We start from the raw sequence: 21,289 nt of genomic DNA, 5'->3' as shown, positions 1-21,289 counted from the left end.
AGTAGGATTTTATCTGTGCTGTGGATTAAAATGGTAAGATGCGTTTATAATAATAATAATAATAAAAACTCTATAAAAACATAGCCTACAGAAAGTTTGAGTTTAAAAGTCTTGTCTCAGGGTCCAGAGGAAAGTGCGCGTTTTCTGCTGGACGCAGCGGCTGCTAAGCGCTGGATTAAAAACACGCTGAGCAGCATCATCACCTCTCGAGCCATCCCTGCAGGAGCTGTGCTGGGTCCTTGTGCTGTAACACACACCTCCCTGAGTGACAGCATCGCGTTCATCGCCTCTAAGTGCTCGGACAGACGAGCTACTGCCTACGTGCTCCAGGTAATATTGCGCGCTTTAATTAACGACTTACCATGACATCACTCTTTGTCACGCTTTTACACAGAGAAAATTTCTTAGGATGAAAAATTATTTCAGTAGGATATATATATAGGACATACCCTAAGGTCTTGGTTATCTAATGAAATTTCCACCATTATTGCCTAGAAAAAAGATACCGTTCATTCAACATCTTGTTTTGCATTTGAGAACTTTATATATTTTGTTAAACAGTGAAAACGAACAAGTAGAAACAACAATGAAACAAGAATTTTTGGAATGATTACATATAAAACATTTTAATAAAAAAAACCCCACAAAGCACATGACAACTTCCTCTGACCTGATATTAATTGAAAAAAGAAAAAAAAACACTATTAAAATACCAACCATTAAGTTAAAAATTTCTTTTGTTATATAGTTGGCTCTTGTCTGAATGTACTGTATGTCAGTGCAGTGTTTTCCAAGCTATTATAAAAATGTATGATCATATGAAAGTTTAGTTTTAAACATTCTGATTAAGAGTATTGTTGTTTTTATAACATAACAAATCACTCTTTTCTCACCATCTCTAAAAAGCCAAGACAATGTTGATTCTTGTTTTATTACAAGCTCTGTTGTGTTTTGTTTTTGGCCTCTCTTTGACCTTTTTTTTTTAACGGGTGATTCGAGGTTTTGCATTCTTCAAGTGTGGGTACTTTTGGGCGTGCTGAAAGGTAGGGGCATTCCGAAAGGTAGTGGACATGTCGAATGATATTTACAATTGGTCAACGAAAGCTGCCTGTTAGGGTGTGGGGTTGGGTTAGGGGTTAGTTTCTGTTGTAGCATTAGGCGTTTTTGAATTTTTTTATTTTTTTTTATAGATTTTGACTTAAAATAGCAGACTGTGTGGGTGATTCAAAAGAATATGGAGCCATCTGCTCTCTAATTGCTCTTGAGGTACTTTGATGTCATACACCGGTTGGTCTGCACAGCTTCAAGTCGAACATGTTGTCTATTAACGAATATGATGAGACACACACAGACAAGTGACATACACTATTTCCCAAGAAAACCATAATGTCAGGTCTAAAGTATAAACACTTATAATAAGAATACCATGAATCAGGGTAAGACAAAAACACGTTTTGGAAGAAGAATTGATACTCATTATTTATATTTTGTTAATTTTGAACAAAAAAAGTTTACCCTTAAGTTTTAAACCAATGCACAAAGCCACTGATAGAGAAAATCAGGATTTGTATAATTGCAATTTGGAAAGAAAACCTTAAAGTTACTGAGATATAGCCCTTGTGGCCACTTCACTGTGTGACACTGATCTGCCCTATAGGCTATTATAAATTATGCAAATAAATTGAATGTAATTTATTGGTATTACAAATAATAAATGCATGAATTTATCAGATCTTAAGGACATGTTCTTTTGCATTGTTCAGATTGACCCATCAGCACCCAGCGAATATCTGCAGATGATTCAGTCGGCTAGGAACGCAGAGGAACAAAATCTAGAGGCATATATGAATAAAGGACATCTATGTTTCAGAGCCATAAAGGATATTCCTGAAAACACTGAGCTTTTAGCTTGGTATGGGAGAGATATAGCCAAACTGGTTGGTCTCAGCACCGAGCAAAAGAACACAAAAGGTTTGAATACATTATATTTTATATAACTGCATTATATTGAATGTAGTGTTTCAGTGTTTTTGAACAAATCGATTAAGTGAATGATTCAGTGACTAACTCATAAAGACAGTCACTTGTTTTGTTCATGAATGAATCATGAATGACTCACTCATAAGCTACTTTTTTAATTTTTGAATATATCAGTGTTTTTGAAAGAGATGGTTAAATGAACGATTCAATGACTTGTCACCACACACTGTTAATTCCTAAATGTTTAATTGAAATGAATGTAAATTGATTTTTTATCGGTCTTTCTCTTTTTAAGGTTTCATTTGCTCTGAATGCAAACAAAGTTTTCTCTTTGAATTCCCTTTACTGGCACACCAGAGATTTTTCTGCATAAAAAAGCCTATATGTTTTTCGAAGAAACTTACCATCCCAGAAATTCATTCACTCAGTAGCAAACCAACCACAGACTTCCATAATTTGGCACGAGAGCTGGAGAATTGCAGGAAAAATCGACCCGCAGATGCAAAGAGCACTAAAAGAAGACATTCTCTTGAATCAGACACAGATGAGAGTGATGGCGAACCATCATCTTTTGACACCCACGGAGATGAAAAGGTATCTGTGAAAAGGTTTTGTGTTAATGCCGTGAATAGACCCTCCTGGTCGTCTGCCAGCAAAAAATCTTTCAGCAAGGGCCAAAATTCTCAGTGCAGCTCACTACAAAGCCATGATAACTGCACGACAGACCCCGACAAGCAGGATTTGAAACCTATTACAGTAGCGACCAAGCCTGCGTTCACCACTAGAGGGTCGTATGATGTTCCAGATGACAAGGACAGGAAGAGCGCGTTCACACAACCTCCACGCATCACGCCCCATATCCCACTGATGTCAGCCAGTCTTACCAATGACAACACCCCTAACTGGTCAGCTTTCCTCCCCAGCTTTCTACCACTCAACTTCCAGAGCTCTGCTTTGCTATACAAGGACCTTCCCAAACAGTTGTCTCTTCTTCCCAGCACAAACCTTTGGCCCAAGACCTCCCGGCTGCAGAAACTGCACACTACACCTTTGCAGTCGCTACTGCCTCCCTCTCCATCTTCTCTTGGTCTACCTATGCAGAACTGGTGCGCTAAATGTAATATTTCTTTCCATATGACATCAGACCTGGTGCAACACATGAGGTCCCACCACAAGAAGGCGGTGTCAGATGAGCAGCAGAGGCACAGGGACGAGAAGCTGAAGTGTCCCATATGTAACGAAGCGTTCAGAGAGCGTCATCACCTGTCACGTCACATGACCTCTCATATCTAAGTTGATGCTAAAAAAAAATATTAGGTTTTTTGAGATTAACTACACTAGCCTGCCACCGGCTGGCGAGATCTGCCGGTTGCAAGAGGGGGAGGAGTACAGAGACGGCCATCAGGTCGTAGAACCAATGTTATCCATGGAAGACCACACGATTTTTGTGTTGATTGTAGCTGAAGAAGTGGATGAAATTCTCATGTTTTGAAAATCAGATATTCAATATCAAGATTGGTTAAATACAGGAACTCGTCTAAGAAAAAGCAGCACACGTCGTCCTTGTCATCATCAAGGCTTTCGCAGCCGATTTTGAGCAACTGCAGCTCCTGACCTTGGCGACTGGTCTCGTTTTGCTCTTGCAATACTTTGATGGCACATGTGATCGTAAGGCGGCTGCAGCGCCGATCAAAGTTGGACAAATTTTCTAACCAGAATGCATTGCTTTTGTCAGGCGGCAGACAATCTTGGTGGTGCAGCATATAGTCGAACAAGCTTATTCTGTTCCTCCTACCTAAAGAAGCATTTTGAAAATTGATTTAGTAAAAGTTTTTAAATATTTTTAAAAAATGTATAGTAAATGTCATTGTCAAATTTAAATGTATTGTCAATGCCAATGAATTTCAGTGAAAACATTAATTGGTACTTACCTAGGGGCATCACTCACATTAAGATGAGTTTTTAGAACCTGTTTTTGCGGTATATTTCTAAGGCATCGCTGTCGAAGAGTAATTAGTCGTTGAAGTGGATTTACTTATTGTAGAGTTAACTAAAGTTATCATGAGCATTGTAATTTTTGAAGCAGATGTCATAACAAATGTTAGTAGACTGGGAAGATTTTAAAACGAATGATTCATTCATAAATCCGTAAGATCTTACCTTAATGCAGTGGAAATACAAACCGGAAGACAGAGCACAACGAGGCGCAGCACTGAAAAGGGGCGGGGCTACACAAGATCTTGTTATTAGATTTTATAGGATTTTCTATTTAAATTAAATACATGTTTGATATATTTTATAAAATGCTTATTTATGTAAATGTGGTCAAATTGAGCGACTTTGTTCGGTAAATAATAAAAGAAAATTTTTAATAACACACTTTATTTTACATTTGGTGTATTTTGTGTTGTTAACTAATTTATTTATTGAAAGAAGCTACATAAATGCCATAAATAAAAGCATCAATGGTACCATAAATACATGCTATCAGAAAACAATCCAATGTCATCACTGTTTTATTGTACTTGTAAATAAAATGTTTTGCTTTCTGTATCATACACCAGCATTAATCTTGATTTTTTTTTTTTTTTTTTTGTGAAAGAATACTAAAAGGCACTAACAGATTCTTATTGTATTCATGTATTTAAATGGTTTAAACTTTAGAAGTTTATCATCTAAATTGTTGGTTACCACTGCAAGTTGTAGCAGCAATACTAGTTTGGACACTAGGTGGCGTACGAGTACTTGTTTACTTGCTTTTCATCTCTACAGTAACAAATGAATAATGCCAAATGTATGCATGAACTAAAAATAAAGAAATTAGTTGAAAAATAAAAATAATCAAAAATAATAATAATAATAAAAAAGAAAAGCTTTATGAATGAAAAGTGAAAATAGTGACCACCCAAGAATCAGCTTAATTCAGAGATCCTTTATAGGGAAACATGTACACTGATCACATGAAACTATAATACACACAAAAATATATTTTAATATTGTAACAAATATGTTCACAAACTATTAATACCACTTACCAAAAACAAACAAAAACAATGTAATAATAGAACAGGTCAGCCAGCGACATGCTCTTAATTCACCCAGGAGATTTATAGCATGTTTAGAACACATTTCATTAAGGTACTTGAGGTAAATGAGATGAATATGTTTCCTTTAGCATAATGTTACTGTTACAATGAGAATCCAGCCTCAATTTCAGCGATGAAACCACAGAAAAGTGTAATGATTATAAAAGTCCTTCAAAGTCTTCAGTGCCATCAGTCCTTGTGTTAGGACACGATCCCAAATTCACCGTTCACATTCTACTAAGGGATGACCTAGGGCAATGGAAAACAAAAAACAAATTAAATTGAGCCTTCACATACACTAGTGACAGGTCATTGTTGTTTAAAAATGACAGCTGAAAGTGTGGAACAAGGGTTTTCGGAAAAGACTTCAGACCTGAGCGAACGGCGAGTGTCCCTCTCCAGGTTGTTTTCAGGACCTTCACTCTCATACGAAGCTAGCTGGAGCTCTGTAACACAACACAAATACATTTATTCCACAATTAATTCACCCAAATTTTTATTACAGAAATATGTGACATTGTAATATTTGCATACTGAATAGTGATTGGTCCTCTTGTATTTATTTGCAGTGGTGTGTGATTGGACTTTCCATTTTTCTTTTTGCAAAACACCTACAGCCAATTCATCATCTAGTTCTCTTAAAGGTGCAGTAAGCGATTTTCGAGAAACACTGCTCATACATGAAATCAATCCAAACAAACACACCGCTCCCTTCATTAATCCGCCCCAAAAATGCACAAAGTGGATATCTCCATCATCGCTGAAGAGAAGCAAAATAATGCTTCGCTAAAAATAAAGTGAATTTGACAAACAAACAACAAGGAAGAACAAGAAAAATGAACATACAAGCAAGAGTTGGTTGTTAGCCAACAGCAGCACACCAGCTCCAAAAAAACAAAACAATGGCACTCATGTTACTATAGCTAACATCACAATATCAGCATATCTTGGGTCTGTGAAACAGCAAAACCAATGTTACTCACGTATGGAAAAGAAACAAACTCAGCGACCATTTTCAGGCCTTCCTGCTTAGGTCTCTTAAGTGCTGGAAAGCTTTTCTAATATTAAGGTGGGTCGTAAAGCTCTTGCCTGATCATAACTCTTCTTTTTCCAGTGACATTCCTCTGACCTTTTCTCTCAGCCATCTCTCTTTTTTCAAATCTCACTCTCTCTCTCTCTCTCGTCCCCCATCATGAGTGGATACGCCCCTTACTGCTGACTGGCTATAAGTGTATTATGCTGCTTGGTCCGATCCACTTTCAACAGCATTTCTCAGAAATTGCTTACTGCACCTTTAAGTGCAAGTAGGAAAGTGTGACTGCTCACCATCTTCATTGAATACTGGTGCGCTGATGAGATACTGCAGTGTTTTCCTGTCCCTCTCAAAAGGGCAGATCACCTGCCTCCAGGACAGAAACTCACTCACTTGCTTGGCCAACTCCCAAAATTTCTGAAAAATTAGTAAAGAGAAAGTTTTATTATATTAAAAGCAACAAGGTAACAACTAACTAACAACTAACCACGATTCGATACGATTCACGATAATGGTTTCACAATACGATTTTCTCACAGTTTTTTTTTTTTTTTTCAATAAAATGAGATTTAAATGAGAAAGTGTCTATCATTTTTCAGACAAAATGCAGCATATTTCTTTGTGAAATTTAAATATTTTTATAACAAAAATGAAATTTTGAAACAAATCCTAAATCAAATAAATGAATAATACAAATAAAAGAAATCTCTTCATATGAATTCATGAACGAGATGTTTATTTGCAGACTGAACTATCTGTAGCCATTTAAAATTAGAGGCAATTTAATCACGATCCCAACAAATATGCTACATACATGCAAATTAGCAGTTTTTAATTTAAATTAGATTGTATACTTTTTAACATTTGAAGAAAAAAAAAAATTCAGACTTTAGCTTTGTGAAATTATACTACATAAAACTTCATATCAGCAGACGGGCTGCATGAGAAAGCAAATTTACTGTCTTGACAGCAGGTTGTGCTTATGGAACAGCGGCAATACAGCGCTTCCTTGGTTACCGCTGTAAACAAAGCAGTGCTGTGTGCTTATAAATACTACTTTAAAGGGATAGTTCACCCAAAAATGAAAATTTGATGTTTATCTGCTTACCCCTAGGGCATCCAAGATGTATGCGACTTTGTTTCTTCAGTAGAACACAAATGATGATTTTTAACTCGAACCGTTGCCGTCTGTCAGTCGTATAATGCGTGTCAATGGGAACTTCTACTATAAGAGTAAATAAAACTTGCTTAGACAAATCCAAATTAAACCCTGCGGCTCGTGACGACACATTGATGTCTTAAGACACGAAACGATCGGTTTGTGCGAGAAACCGAACAGTATTTATATAATTTTTTTACTCTAATACACCACTATGTCCAACTGCATTCAGCACTCGCTTAGTGAGGTCTGATCGTGCTCTGACAACGGCAGTGATGTCTCGCGCATATACTTCAATGAGTGCTAGACATCACTGCCGTTGTCAGAGCATGATCAGACCTCACTAAACGAGTGCTGAATGCAGTTGGAAATAGTGGTGTATTAGTGGTAAAAAAATGATATAAATACTGTTCGGTTTCTCGCACAAACCAATCATTTCGTATCTTAGGACATCAATGTGTCGTTACGAGCCGCAGGGTTTAATTTGGATTTGTCTATGGTAGTTTTTTTCGACTCTTATTGTTCGAGTTCCCATTCACTCCCATTATTTGACTGACAGACGGCAGCGGTTGGAGTTAAAAATCATCATTTGTGTTCTACTGAAGAAACAAAAGTCATCTACATCTTGGATGCTCTGGGGGTAAGCAGATAAACATCAAATTTTCATTTTTGGGTGAACTATCCCTTTAAAATGCATTGTACGGAAGTAAGATGAAGAGAAAATACTAAACTTTTCTGAACCCAGTCAGCTCTCCTCAGATATATATTCATATAAACCGTCACCCTCAAATGTATCGCGATTCATTTAGCATCTCAACCAACTTGAATCATCACATATTTGAATCAATTTTCAACCATTTCCGAATGCATCGTTACATCCCTAACAATGACCGCCACAAATAATTTCAGTGCTTCCCATTCATTAACTAGACTGTGGCAGCCCGAAAATATATTTAAACTTCTCATAATAACATAAAACGTGGTTTTGCGCCAGTGAACTCTATCTCTCCATGTGCTCAGTTTAACGTGCCTTTGTGAATGTAGCGGGCACCAGCTATGCATTATTTTCACATTTGCATAGTTGTGAGTAATGAGACGCGTTTGTAAACTTGTTTTCCGACGAAATAAAAGCTCGACTATAGTTTGTCAAAATCAAAGCTCACGGGTTTATCACTTGCATGTATAGAAATTGGAACAAAAATAATGATCAAAGTTTCATTTATTTTTCAGTGCATTTATTTGACAATATATGACTATTACCATCATAGGAATAATATTATAACATTATTATTATTATGTAGTGTAATGTAGACTGAGACACTATATCACAACTAAAAAGACGGCTGAGTCCACTTTAAAGTTCAGGTACAAGTCATTGCACTGACTTTTTCTTTGTTCAATTTGCACACTGAAAATGGGTTGGAGCTCTTAATTTTGAACTCTGAAAGCACACAAGATTGATGAATTTAACTTTAAAATGTACAAAATTTTCATACGGGTTGTTTTTTTTTCTTCTCTCTCTCTCTCTCTCTCTCTCTCTCTCTCTCTCACTCACACACACACGCACACACACACACACACAAAAATCCAGTTTCACAAAATCCTGTGGGAAACACTGTAGTATTAGCTTTACATGCCAACTTGCCTCAAAATTGATGTGGCCATTAGGTAATCTATTGACACAGCCTTCATTAAGGAAGTGGATATCCTTTATGAACAAGCTGAAGAAAGGAATAACAATCTGAAAGACAAGAAGGGTGAGTTCACATTAAATTCACATTTAATTCAAATGTAATACAATTAGTTTTGTATGAAAACGTAAATTTTTAACAAAAAAAAAAAAAAAAATTACCATTTCTTGGCTTGTGTGTGCTGTACTAGACCTCTGAGTTGCTCCACGCAGGGCAGTGCGGTAGCTGTAGAAGTTGCTAGATGGGTCCATTTGGTGCTAAGACAACAAATCAAACAGTAAAATCAACTATGTATATACACAAATCTGTATAGTTTAAAGTCCAAAAGTCTGAAACCACTTATGAAAAGGCTTCAATTTTTCTTATGGAATTCAAATTACACGGTCAAGTTTGCCTTTGCTTATTTGATTAGAGACCAAGAATGAGTGTAGTTTCTTAAAGGTTGTTTTTGAGGTCTACTATAATAGGATTTCATGTTTGAATGTTCATATATGTTGCAGAACTTCTATTCCTTATTCTGTCAGTAACGCTCTGTTTAGTCTCCATGAAGCTCCTCCATCTGAAAAGCTCACTGTGCTCTGATTGGTCAGCTGGACCAGTGTGTTGTGATTGGTCAACCGCTTTGTGCGTGTTTGGGAAACTTCACGCCCCTTACCATAACTGAGTTTCAACACACTACTAACTCAACCAGGCCTTGCTTCTTTTTTGCATATGCCTTGGGTGGGATTTATTGTGATGTTTGTTCCCAGAAGAAAACTTAAGACTACACTGGAGGCGTATCAGGGAGTTCAGAAACTGCTTACTAGTATAGAGAATAACTCCCTTTGGAGAGACTTTGTGCTTTATAACTTTGCAGATCTTTTCCATGGTCAAACAACATTACACACTAAAAAAGTTGAACATGTAAAAAAAGCATAAAAGGTCCATCTTTTTCTTTTTATCTTAATGTTTTTTTGTTCTAAAAATGTCAACATCTCAAAATGTTCTGTGTATTTCTAGGTTAAATTAGATGGTCTCAGACTGTTGGGACTCTAGTGCATATCTTTCTCTCTTCCTCAAAGCAGCTTCCTTACCACCAGGATGTCAAACTTGTCCGTGTTGACTTTATTCCAGGTTTTCTTCAGTCTGGATACAGGGTTCATGTTCATCCCAGCTACACAGTAAAACATTGTTAAACATGTTAAGTCACTTCAATGCAAATCAAACTGTGGTTATAAAATGGTTAAAAAAATTAAATTAAAAAATTAAAAATGATTAACAATATAATTCAATATATGTACTCACTAATAATGGCCATTAATGAGTTGAAGTTGCCGATGTTGAAGCATTCCTGTGCCACATCTATGAAGAACTCCAGCACTCTTGCCCGGTGTTTCTTCTTCACCGGCTGAAGACGAACCAGCAGAGGGCAGCATAATGTCAAAGATTGCCAACCATACAATCAACAACATATAGCAGTGGTTCTGAGCTGGTTTTGCATGAGAATGCAGATTTTACATTGAAAATCAAGTAGCAATCCAACACAACTGGATCATTCAAAAGTAACAAAATGAACTGCACAGGCTCAAGATATGCAGAATTATTAATGTGACAGTAGTTGCACAACCTTTGACGTCAACAAAAGATAAGATATTCGCCTGCTAGCACTGCTTGGCTTTATTCCCAAAATAGATGAAGAGTGTGCTCACCATGCAAATTTCTGTGGCTATCAGGTAGCTCAGTCTGTTGAACCATTCAACATAGGCCTCCAGGTTACTTGCTTTTCTTTTGCTGAAGAAACTCTGAAGAACAAAAGTTCAATTGTCATTGAAAGTAATGAACTGTCTTCCTTATCTGTGGCCATTCTGTTTCCATCTATTTACTGCGTTTTACGTAATCTTCAACTACAGATGTGTGACCAGCTTACCTTATGGTTGTCTGAGGGCCTTTTCTGAGCAAACGCTCGAACGAATTCTTCAGGGCCAATAAAGCTGAGTCTCTCCTACGTGTGGAAAACATGAGAGCAGCTTGAAGACTGAATCCATAAAGTACAGAAACAGATATTACATGTGGATATCGTAAAACATCAATACTGACAGCCGATCAGATTGAAGCTTGCCGTCACTCACCATCTCGATGTGTGTCAGCTGTTGGGCGAAAATGAAAGGGTCATCGCATAGGTTCAAAACGCACTCGTCTCTGCGTACTAACTGCTGTTTGGACTTCAGGGCGACCGGTCGGTCCATGGCGGTGGCGGCAGCAGCGGCGCTGGATGTCGCCAGCGACTCTTCGTACTGTCCGAGGGTGGTCAGCTTGCGTAAGAGGCGCTGAATGAGTCTCTGCATGGCCCTCCGTGAGAGCTAGTCAAAAACAACAGAACCATTTCCAATGTCAGCATTATAATATCTATTCATGTCTGTAGCCAAAAATAACATTTGGTAACTGTAAGCAGTGTTGTTGATATCCCAGCTTGTGCGAAAAGGAAATACGTTAGAGGTTTTGGAGCCAAACTACGTACATGCAAATCCAATATGATGCACAAACGCACTTGCATTTGGCTCCAAACCCATGTCACGTTGTCCAATATATTGATATATTCACACAAAAGCCATGTAGAATTTAGTCATACTTCATTATTCATTTATTATTCAGTTCACAGACAAACAATAACATGATGCAATCATGATGTTCATCAAGGTGATGTCATCTCGACTGACCTCATCTCCGAAGGCAAGCCGGTGGGTCATCTCTTTGAGGCTGCGCATCATACGCTCATCCCTGAAGTCGTACGGAAAGGTCTCCGTCCATTCTGTGAGCAGCTGCACGATTTTCGGTGCTATTTCCCGTATTCTTTTCTGTTGAGTAAAGCAGGACAATTAGCACTGAGTCATCTACAGTTTGCTGGTAATAGCTATAAATACTCATCAATAATGATCGAGCGCTGTTTATTTTAGTAAAGTGCACATGTACAGGTGTGTGTGTCACAGTAGGGCTGGGTGGCATGACTGCATATAGCGTACAACAGTAGAAATGTGTTAATCAGTAGTGTTAGTTAGTGTGTTAATCAGTAGAGATTCTGCTTAGCATTTATACTATACTATCCATGAGGTAATTAGATTTGTGTATGTATATGTAACATATAAATGTATATATAAAAACTGCATGAGGACTACATGAGGAGAGCTTTTTTTAACGATTAAATTTGAAGACTGATATGCATCAATCTTGAAATATGACTTTTGTAAATCATTTGAACTGTTTAATAATCATGTTTTGAAATGCACAAAAAAAACAAACAAAAAAACCCTTGAATATATATCACGATTCTTTAAAAATATATATAGTGCGTCAATGCTTTTAGCTTGCCTCGGGGGGGTGGATGGGGGAGTCGTGAAGTAAGTGAAATAATGAATAAACACTATGGGATCATTATGGGAAAATTTTATAGTGAATTGAAGACCAGAGAACTTTTTTATTACCACTGAAATACTATTATAGCTTTTCTTAATATTTTAAATTAGATTTTCTGTTTTCATTTTAATTTTAGATAAAGTTTTAGTAATTTTGTTGTGTGTTTTTGTGATTTTTATAAGTTTGTGTTTAAAAAAAAAAAACATCTATTAGTAGAGCTGCATGATTCTGGATAAATTTTTTGTTTAAAAGATTCTGAATACACAACTATACAAAAATAATCTAATTTAAGAGAGGTGTTCTGACAAAATGTTAATTGCTGGAGTATATTTAAAAATAGTTCATTTGAATTATTTTTTTTAAATCAGCTTTGAATGAATGAATGAATGAATGAATGAATGAATGAATGAATGGAGGTAATCGTGATGTAATCAATACAAACTTTATTCGCCAAGTTACAAAAGGTGATTTTGATTACTATCATAGACATCAGTGTTTATATCCAAACTATAAACTTATCCCAGTACTTCTGTGATAATTTGAATTATTCTAAAAGTATTTTCAACCACACAGTATCATTTTTTCTGTTTGTGTAGGCGTTTCATACCTATATGTATAGGTGTGGTGGGAGGTGGTAGGTGTGTGTGTGTGTGTGTGTGTGTGTGTGTGTGTGTGTGTGTGTGTGTGTATATGTGTGTGTATATATATATATATATATATATATATATATATATATATATATATATATATATATATATATATATATATATATATATATATATATATATATATATATATATACATATATACACATATACACACACCTACCTTTTTGGATCAGCGGCAGCGCCAACACATTTGAATGTTTGTCGTGATCATACTTGTCAAAGGGTTAATAATAGACATACACAAATGGTTTTAATTTAGGAATAAGATCATGTGGGTGTGTGAATCGAGATTGAGATCTTTTAATGATCAATCGAGCAGCTCTACTATAGTTTTTAATTCATGTTTGTTTTAGTCATTTTAGTAGATAAAGCAACAAAAACAATTTGGCATATTAATATAGAACTGATTCATGAGTTGTCACACAGTAAAAATGGATGAAACGTGGCTACAATATTTTTTATTATGTAAGACTCTTTTGAATCTTTTAAGTGTTACATAATGTGAAGATGTTTTTGCACTGATGCCAGACTTATTCATTCATTTGGTTTTCGTCCATCAAGTACCTTTCACTTGTGAAATATGTTTGATTCACTGGATTATCCAAAAACAGACATTACCACATGGTTATGCAATACATGGTCATGCTATTTCCAGCAAGGATAACAATATTGTGATGTAAAAACACTCATGTGGTGATATAACATCTTGGTCATACTTCCCACTCATAAGATTACAGCACGTACCTTATCGGTCTGTGGGTCGCCAACCCTGTGATGGTCCACACAAAGGTAACAAACACGAGACATGAGCTCAAACGGATGCAGGAAGAGACGGGAGCTTAGTAGGAAGGTAAAAATGTATGACCTCTGAAACACAAGAAAATCTCAAGCGTCAATCAAACTTGACATTTACTGTGCAAGGAGAGATTATAAAAATTATCATAGGAAAGTATAAAGGCTGTTTATGCTTACGTCAGGGTAATAGTCCACAGTAGGGACCAAAAGCTGTATCAGGGCTTCAAGAGACCCAGCCACAAGCTTATTATCACGATAGTGCAAACCCCCATAGTTCTCTTCCACAGGTTGCCGGTGACTGTAAGTACTAGGGTTGAATTTGCTTGAATATGGAGTTGTCTGTGGCATGTTGGACCTGTGGATGAAAACATTAGTCAGTCAGTAAGAAAGTTGCAATGCAGGCAGCATCTCTCTGAAAGGTGTGAAATGAACACCCACCACCAGATGAATGCGGGTACAGGCAAGCAGTTTATCTACTAGCTAGTTTCCACCAACACAACAACAGCAAACATTTTTATGTGACTTTTTTTTTTTTTTATTATTAAACATTTCACTCTGCTTTAAACAAATAATAAAACCAAAAACGTAAAGACATGACATTACAGGTAGACTCGTAAAAACGCTTTTTTTGGAACTTTACGGAATTTCTTTTTGCTTTTCCAACCCATTTTAACTGATACTTATGAAATTTCATCTTCTATATTAGCGAATCGTCATGCATGTCATTCAGCTAGATAACGTCACCGTGGTGACAAACAAACAAAAACAAATTCTGACTTTTTCTCAGAATTGTGAGAATTGGTCATGATTGTGAGATACAAACTCCCAATTTTCAACATTCTCTTTGTTATTCAATCTAAATCGTACGTATACAAGACTGCAAAAATATTAAATGATGTCTCGCACTCATTGAAGCAAAGTGCGAGACATCACTTCCGTCATCAGAACGTGTATTCTGACCTCACCAACTGGATGTGGAGGGCAGTTGGACATAGTGGTGTTTTAGAGTTAAAAAGTGATATAAATACTGTTCGGTTTCTCACACAAACCGATCATTTCGTGTCTTAGGACATCAATGTGTCGTCTCGAGCCGCAGGGTTTAATTTGGATTTGGAGCTTCCATATAAACATGTGCTTGGTCAACATAAGTTAAGGCACCCAAAACACTACAAGATAATCGGGCTGATTTTGGGCCCAGTTCTCCCCTTCCGACTGATTGTCTTGATGATGTGTTAAGAGTGATTTATCCATCGGGGCCGCACCGATCTCAAATTGTAAATATCCAACGTGTTGAATATTTACGACCAGGAAGCTCAGAGAACAAACATGCACGCTCTCTGTAGATTGTCACATGGAACAAAACGATACCCAATCAGAAAGCGAGGTGACGGAAGCATAACATGACTTCATCCAAACCTCCTCCTTTCCCCCCCGTGAAAGTTTCTGTAAAAAGCAGTCCAAACACTATTATCACAGTTTCTTTTTGCCAGTCGTCTGCCATGTTTGTTTACTCTAGTCCAAAGTCACATTTAATCATGAGAGATTTCGCAAGATCTCCCATGTTCACAGTCGGGAATCTGGTTGTTTGTGAATGGAATCTGTTAATGTGTGGTGTGCTGTCTAGGTCACATTGCAGCACTCCACAAACTATAGGAACAAAACTGTTAAACCTAGGATTGTTTTTAACCGTCATGTTTGTGGTCTCTCACATTTTGGTAAGATTTTAAAAAACTTTTAGTGTGGACCAGCCCTAAACAGTTAGTTCACCCAAAAATTACAATTCTGTCATTAAGTACTCACCCTCATGTCGTTCCACAACCATAAGACTTTTGTTCATCTTCGAAACACAAATTAAGATCTTTTTAATGAAATCTGAGCTCTCTGTCCCTCCATTGACAGCATACACAACTACCACTTTCAAGCCCCAGAAAGGTAGTAAATGCATCATAAAAGTAATCCATGTTACGAAGATGAACAAAAGTCTTATGGGTTTAAAACGACATGAGGGCGAGTAATTATTGACAGAATTTTCATTTTTTGATGAACTAACTGTTTAAGGCTGGCCCACGCTAAAAGATTTTAGTGTGATCAGATTTTCAAGAGTCAAAAATGTCACTAAAAGTTATAAAAGTGAAATGCAAAATGTACAATGTAAAAATAAAAAAAAAAGCCCCTCTATGACTCACAAAAACCTACAAAATAATCCAACATAAAGACTGGCAATTATTATATATTCTAACACTTTATTTAGTTATGATATCTTGCACTTTATTTTCAATCAGGAATAGTTATGCAAAAGTTAATTTCTGAAGTTATTTTATATATTTGAATTGGGAGAAAACAAGCAAACTAACAAGCAAAAAGGCATTTACCAGCCACAGTGGATGGTGGTCTAAAAAGTTAATTTCCCATCCTGCTCTGCAATCTCTAAAGCTCCTGTGTACTAGGTGTACTCTTAACTCTAAACACTGTTATTGGATTAAGGAAGAGTCCTGTGGTCAAGCAGGTTTAATGGCAGGAGTCTTTTCTTGAACCACTGATCTCCTTCATTGACTTCAACGTTTACAACGCATCCTATATGACAGACCGACTCTGTTCTTTTCTACTAGATTAGAAAACAAAAAACAGAGGGAAGAATTGTTTGTTTATAAGATTAAAAGTAAAATGATCTGACATGCTTGTGATTAAAAGAAAACGTTCTAAATTCTAAAAATATCTAATTTGACTGATATTTCTATGACAACAGTGACTCACTGACCAACCACGTAACGTGCGAATCTTCCCTGTTGAACGAGCCTCGTGCTTTTCCTTGTTGCTTATTCATCGATCATTAAAGGGATAGTTGACCCAAAAATTACAACTGTCATCATTTACTCATCCTCATGCTGTTCGAAACCTGTATGACTTTTGTGTCTTATGTTGGACGATTAACAGAGATGACAGGCAGAATGACATTTTCAGAGACCATTCACTTTTATTGTATGGAAAGTGAATGCTGACTGAGGTTTTCAGAACCTAACATTCCGAACAAAATCTTTTTTTGTTCAAAGAAAATCATACATGTTTGGAACAACATGAGAACGAAGGAGAAGTACTGACTGAAATTATATTTTTGAATGAAATACTCCTTTAAATGTGATACTTCCCAAGAGAAGCGTAGTAAACAGCGTCATTAAGCTTCTCTGAAACACATTCAGTAACAGAACTGAAGAAACGGAACATCAGAAATACATTAAATACAAGTAGTTCATCAAAACAGGAGGAAGGAGATGGTAAACAGACGGTGCAGTCAGTGTAATTTCACGAATCTGCCCTTCACTAACTGACTGACTCATCAGACCAGACTGAAAATCACAGATGGACTGTGTGTGCAATCACTCTTACACATGTATGAGCAACACAAGCGAAACGAAAACAAGTTCAAACACACCGATCAGAAGAAGAAGAAGAAAAAAAAAACTGACAACTGAAAAAAAGTGTTATTAGGGAACAGTTGAATTATATATGAACAAACGTGCAGCAAACTAAATGTGTTTTAAGAGGTTAACTAATCGTTTTTAGATACGTGTATTGTTGCATTCGTGGTTGCATTCAATAAGTTAGAAAACAATAGTTATTAAGCAAAAAGGCAGCATGGCACAGTCTTTTTAAAAGTTTTTGAAAGGTAGTGATTTGCAGAAGGCTGTAAACTCACCACAGAATTAAAACAGTAAATGTAAAAGAATGTTGACGGTAGGGATATCCAAGGAAGTCCAACAAAAAGCCTCCAAAAGCGTGCACACCCCAGATCAAGTTGCTTTCTTACAATGAAAGGTCGCAGATTAAGGTCTTCTTATCTTTCTTTTGCGTGCGATACAAATAATCAGTTCATTGTTAACGTAACACAAACGGATGCTTCGTGATGATCGATGGTCTCCATTGTTTTACTAATAATCCAGATCGCGAACATGAGAAACTAATATCGAATTCCTGTAACACCGAAAGCATTAAGAAGGAAAACCGGAAAATGCGGTGTCGCCCACAAGGAAAGACGAGCCAATCAGAGGCAGGAAGCAACAAATTGAAATTTTCGAGAGATCTTATTGGCCAGGACGATGTCCATCAACTTCCTAGACGCGCACAAACCACTGACAAATAAAAACAGTTGGTTGTTTTGAAGGTTCAAGTTTGCAAATGCTGCCTGTACACACCCTTCACTTGTTTTTATTTTCAAAAATACATAATAGTTCATTTGGGTTTTGTGAATCGTTATAAACGATGTACAGGGTGCAATATTATATCGTTTAGAGCATAAACTAAGACAAGTGATATTCAAAATTATGGGTGAAGCGATTTCTGCGCTTCTAGTGTCATCAAATGAGGATATACAAATACACGCAGTATTCATGAAACAAGATGTAAACAATACCTGGAAAGCCTACTGCATGTACTGAGATTTTGAAGTGTGTAATCTTTGCACTCTAATGAAGAGTTCAAAAACTGAAAAAGGTAAGTGTTAGCTACCAAGAAAGAGTAAATTGTTTGACAGCATGGTGGATGTACTATGCCTGAGAATGTATTTATAATATATTATATTAATTCCTTATTTGATATCAGTGTATTTTGAAATTATGAGAATAGAGTGCTGCGGGGAAGAAGCATTTTTGTAGGCAAAAGTTAGCTTGAAAAATAAGCTTTGTGACCAACAAAAGTTTATGATTCTTACACGTTTTGTTCATCATGATAATCTTCACAAATTAACTGTTGAAGCCTAAATACTATCGCTAGTAAAAAGCTAAATGTAGGCTATAAACGAATTACACAGCATATAAACGAATTACACCACAGTCTCATGACTTTAATGTCACCATCACTAAGCTCCACCTCTTTCAGTCTTTCTCTAAAACACATTTTCTATTAAAGTATAAGTTGGAATAGTTTGCAAGAGCATGAGTAAACACAATGAGGCTATGAAAGCAGACTAATGAGTAGATGGGTTTTTCTTGATGTTTAAAGGTGCCCTAGAATCAAAAATTGAATTTACCTTGGCATAGTTAAATAACAAGAGTTCAGTACATTGAAATGACATACAGTGAGTCTCAAACACCATTGCTTAATCCTTCTTGTGTAAATCTCATTTGTTTAAAAGACCTCCGAAGAACAGGCGAATCTCAACATAACACCGACTGTTACGTAACCGCCGGGATCATTAATATGTACACCCCCAATATTTGAATATGCCAGCCCATGTTCAACGTATTAGACAAGGACAGCCAGTATTAACGTCTGGATCTGTGCACAGCTGAATCATCAGACTAGGTAAGAAAAATGGCAGATTGCACGATAATAACTGACATGATCCATGATTACATGATATTTTTAGTGATATTTGTGAATTGTCTTTCTAAATGTTTCGTTAGCATGTTGCTAATGTACTGTTAAATGTGGTTAAAGTTACCATCGTTTATTACTGTATTCACGGAGACAAGAGTCGTCACTATTTTCATTTTTAAACACTTGCAGTCTGTTTAATGCACAAACACAACTTCATTCTTTATAAATCTCTCCAACAGTGTGTAATGTTAGCTTTAGCCACGGAGCACTATCAAACTCATACAGAATCAAATGTAAACATCCAAATAAATACTGTACTTACATGATCCGATGCATCCATGCAGTATGCATGATGGACATCTTGTAAAGATCCATTTGAGGGTTATATTAGCTGTGTGAACTTTGTAAATGCATTGTATTATAGTCAAGAGCTCGGGGGAGCAGGGAGTGCGCGATTTAAAGGGGCCGCAGCCCGAATCGGTGCATAGTTAATGATGCCCCAAAATAGGCAGTTAAAAAAATTAATTAAAAATAATCTGTGGGGTATTTTGAGCTGAAACTTCACAGACACATTCAGGGGACACCTTAGACTTATATTACATCTTGTAAAAACTGGTTCTAGGGCACCTTTAATGTCCTCAACAACTTATGTGGTCCATTTTAGCCACTTGTTATCTTGTTAGCAACCACCTTTTCCCACAGACCTTATTTCAGGCATTTCACCTAAAACCCATTCAAAAAAAAAAGAATTGACTTCAGGACAAGGGAAGCGGCAGTGCTAAAATGCTAAACACTCTATTTGAATGCAGCTATTAGTTTAAAACAGGTTTCCCCTCCTGTTCTGCCACTGGTCAGTCAAAAAGATAGTTCCACCCTAAAATTTACATTATTGGTTAGACAAATGTTGCTGTGTGCAGTATTCCCATGGTAAACACTGCCATCCCACTCTTTCCAGAACAGCATATTTTTTATTTCTGTGGGTGTGGTCGACTAAGTGGGAGTTTTGTGTTATATAAACCTTGTATTACATCAATGCAGAGGTAGGCAAGTCTCATTTTATAAGTAGGTGGATTTCATTTTGAGCCCATACCTCTCCAGCTCCACTCAACAAAGTGTCTGTAAGAATAATTCACCCCTGCGAGGCCTTACTGAATGATGTACTTCGCCCACACCGTTAAGAGGCACCTAATGGTGAGAGTTTGACTTGAGCTCAGTAATAGTGCTTCAGGCTGAAGCCTGTGTTGGATTCCACCCACGGCGCTGAAGCCCTGAAACCTTCTGGCCCCTGCAGGGCTTCAGCTACAGAAGGACGGTGTTATCACATATGGTAAACACACAGCTTCAGCTTACACCCACAAAGACTCAACCAACAGAGCAGAACCCTTTGGGAACTCCAGTCTTTTATATCTCCAAGCTAGCTGTGATGATGTTGCTCTTTATCGCCTGGGATTACATAACCGGATCCACGTCAGCACACACAATTCACAAGAAAGTTTCCTTCGCTATTTTTTCTGCAAAAAAATGATGTGACCTTTTAACGGCATATTAAGTTTCCTGTTAAATAGGCATTTTTGCTGCACTCTCTTTGGCGATATTCTTTAGCTTACTAAAACTTTCACAGCAATACAGTCCAAGCATCTGTATGAGTAATTTATAGAGTTAAATAAAATATAAATAAATAAAGCTTATGAATATGGTGCCATCTGCTTGTACTACTATACCAAAACACAATCAGAACATGAAAAAATGCTAAACATTCACTTAAGGGAAATTCCATCTGACAATGGAAATGAAACCTGCAAGCCATTAAGGATGAGTGCAATAACATCTGTTGGGTCGACAATGGATACGCTTGAATAATGGGGGTGGGAGTGTGACTCACTGCTTTCCAGTAAGAAAGTGATTCAGCCCCCTGGTTCACTGACCTTCAAACACGGTGCCCACTGTGTGCGACAGAATAGTTCAGTAGCTCTCTCAGCGGTCCCCATGTGCATGGTGACGTCATCACCGCAAGTGTTAATGACCCTCATCTCACATGCAAGCGCTCATGAAGGTGAACTGTGCACTATTCATGTCTGTGCTGGCCGCTGAATAGTTTTCCAATGAACTCAATTCTAAAATGCCCCTCCCCCATTTTCAGTAGGAGTTTCCTGTAAATGTACATGTGTGTGAAT

At 37.0% G+C, this 21,289-nt stretch overlaps 2 protein-coding genes across 2 annotated transcripts; one reads left to right on the top strand and one right to left on the bottom strand.

Annotated features, from left to right (window-relative positions):
• Positions 1 to 662: 662 nt before the first annotated feature.
• On the top strand, positions 663 to 4,716 carry si:dkeyp-41f9.4. The gene is made up of 2 exons (XM_048173838.1): positions 663 to 1,971; positions 2,276 to 4,716. Exons 1-2 carry the CDS (start codon positions 1,719 to 1,721, stop codon positions 3,271 to 3,273), a joined length of 1,251 nt encoding a protein of 416 aa, XP_048029795.1. The 5' UTR covers positions 663 to 1,718; the 3' UTR covers positions 3,274 to 4,716.
• A 181-nt stretch (positions 4,717 to 4,897) lies between these two features.
• rasgef1bb (RasGEF domain family, member 1Bb) lies at positions 4,898 to 17,816 on the bottom strand. The gene is made up of 14 exons (XM_048173824.1): positions 17,497 to 17,816; positions 13,980 to 14,157; positions 13,752 to 13,874; positions 11,646 to 11,783; positions 11,058 to 11,288; positions 10,856 to 10,930; positions 10,638 to 10,730; positions 10,234 to 10,336; positions 10,023 to 10,102; positions 9,111 to 9,206; positions 8,904 to 8,999; positions 6,393 to 6,516; positions 5,440 to 5,512; positions 4,898 to 5,315 (listed from the first exon to the last, which is right to left on the bottom strand). Exons 2-14 carry the CDS (start codon positions 14,148 to 14,150, stop codon positions 5,294 to 5,296), a joined length of 1,425 nt encoding a protein of 474 aa, XP_048029781.1. The 5' UTR covers positions 14,151 to 14,157; positions 17,497 to 17,816; the 3' UTR covers positions 4,898 to 5,293.
• Between the last annotated feature and the right edge of the window lie 3,473 nt (positions 17,817 to 21,289).

Source organism: Megalobrama amblycephala, linkage group LG2 (genome assembly GCF_018812025.1).
Source record: "Megalobrama amblycephala isolate DHTTF-2021 linkage group LG2, ASM1881202v1, whole genome shotgun sequence".
NCBI lineage: Eukaryota > Metazoa > Chordata > Actinopteri > Cypriniformes > Xenocyprididae > Megalobrama > Megalobrama amblycephala.
The sequence above is the reverse complement of the archived record's forward strand: the minus strand, read 5'-3'. Positions and strand labels throughout refer to the sequence as shown.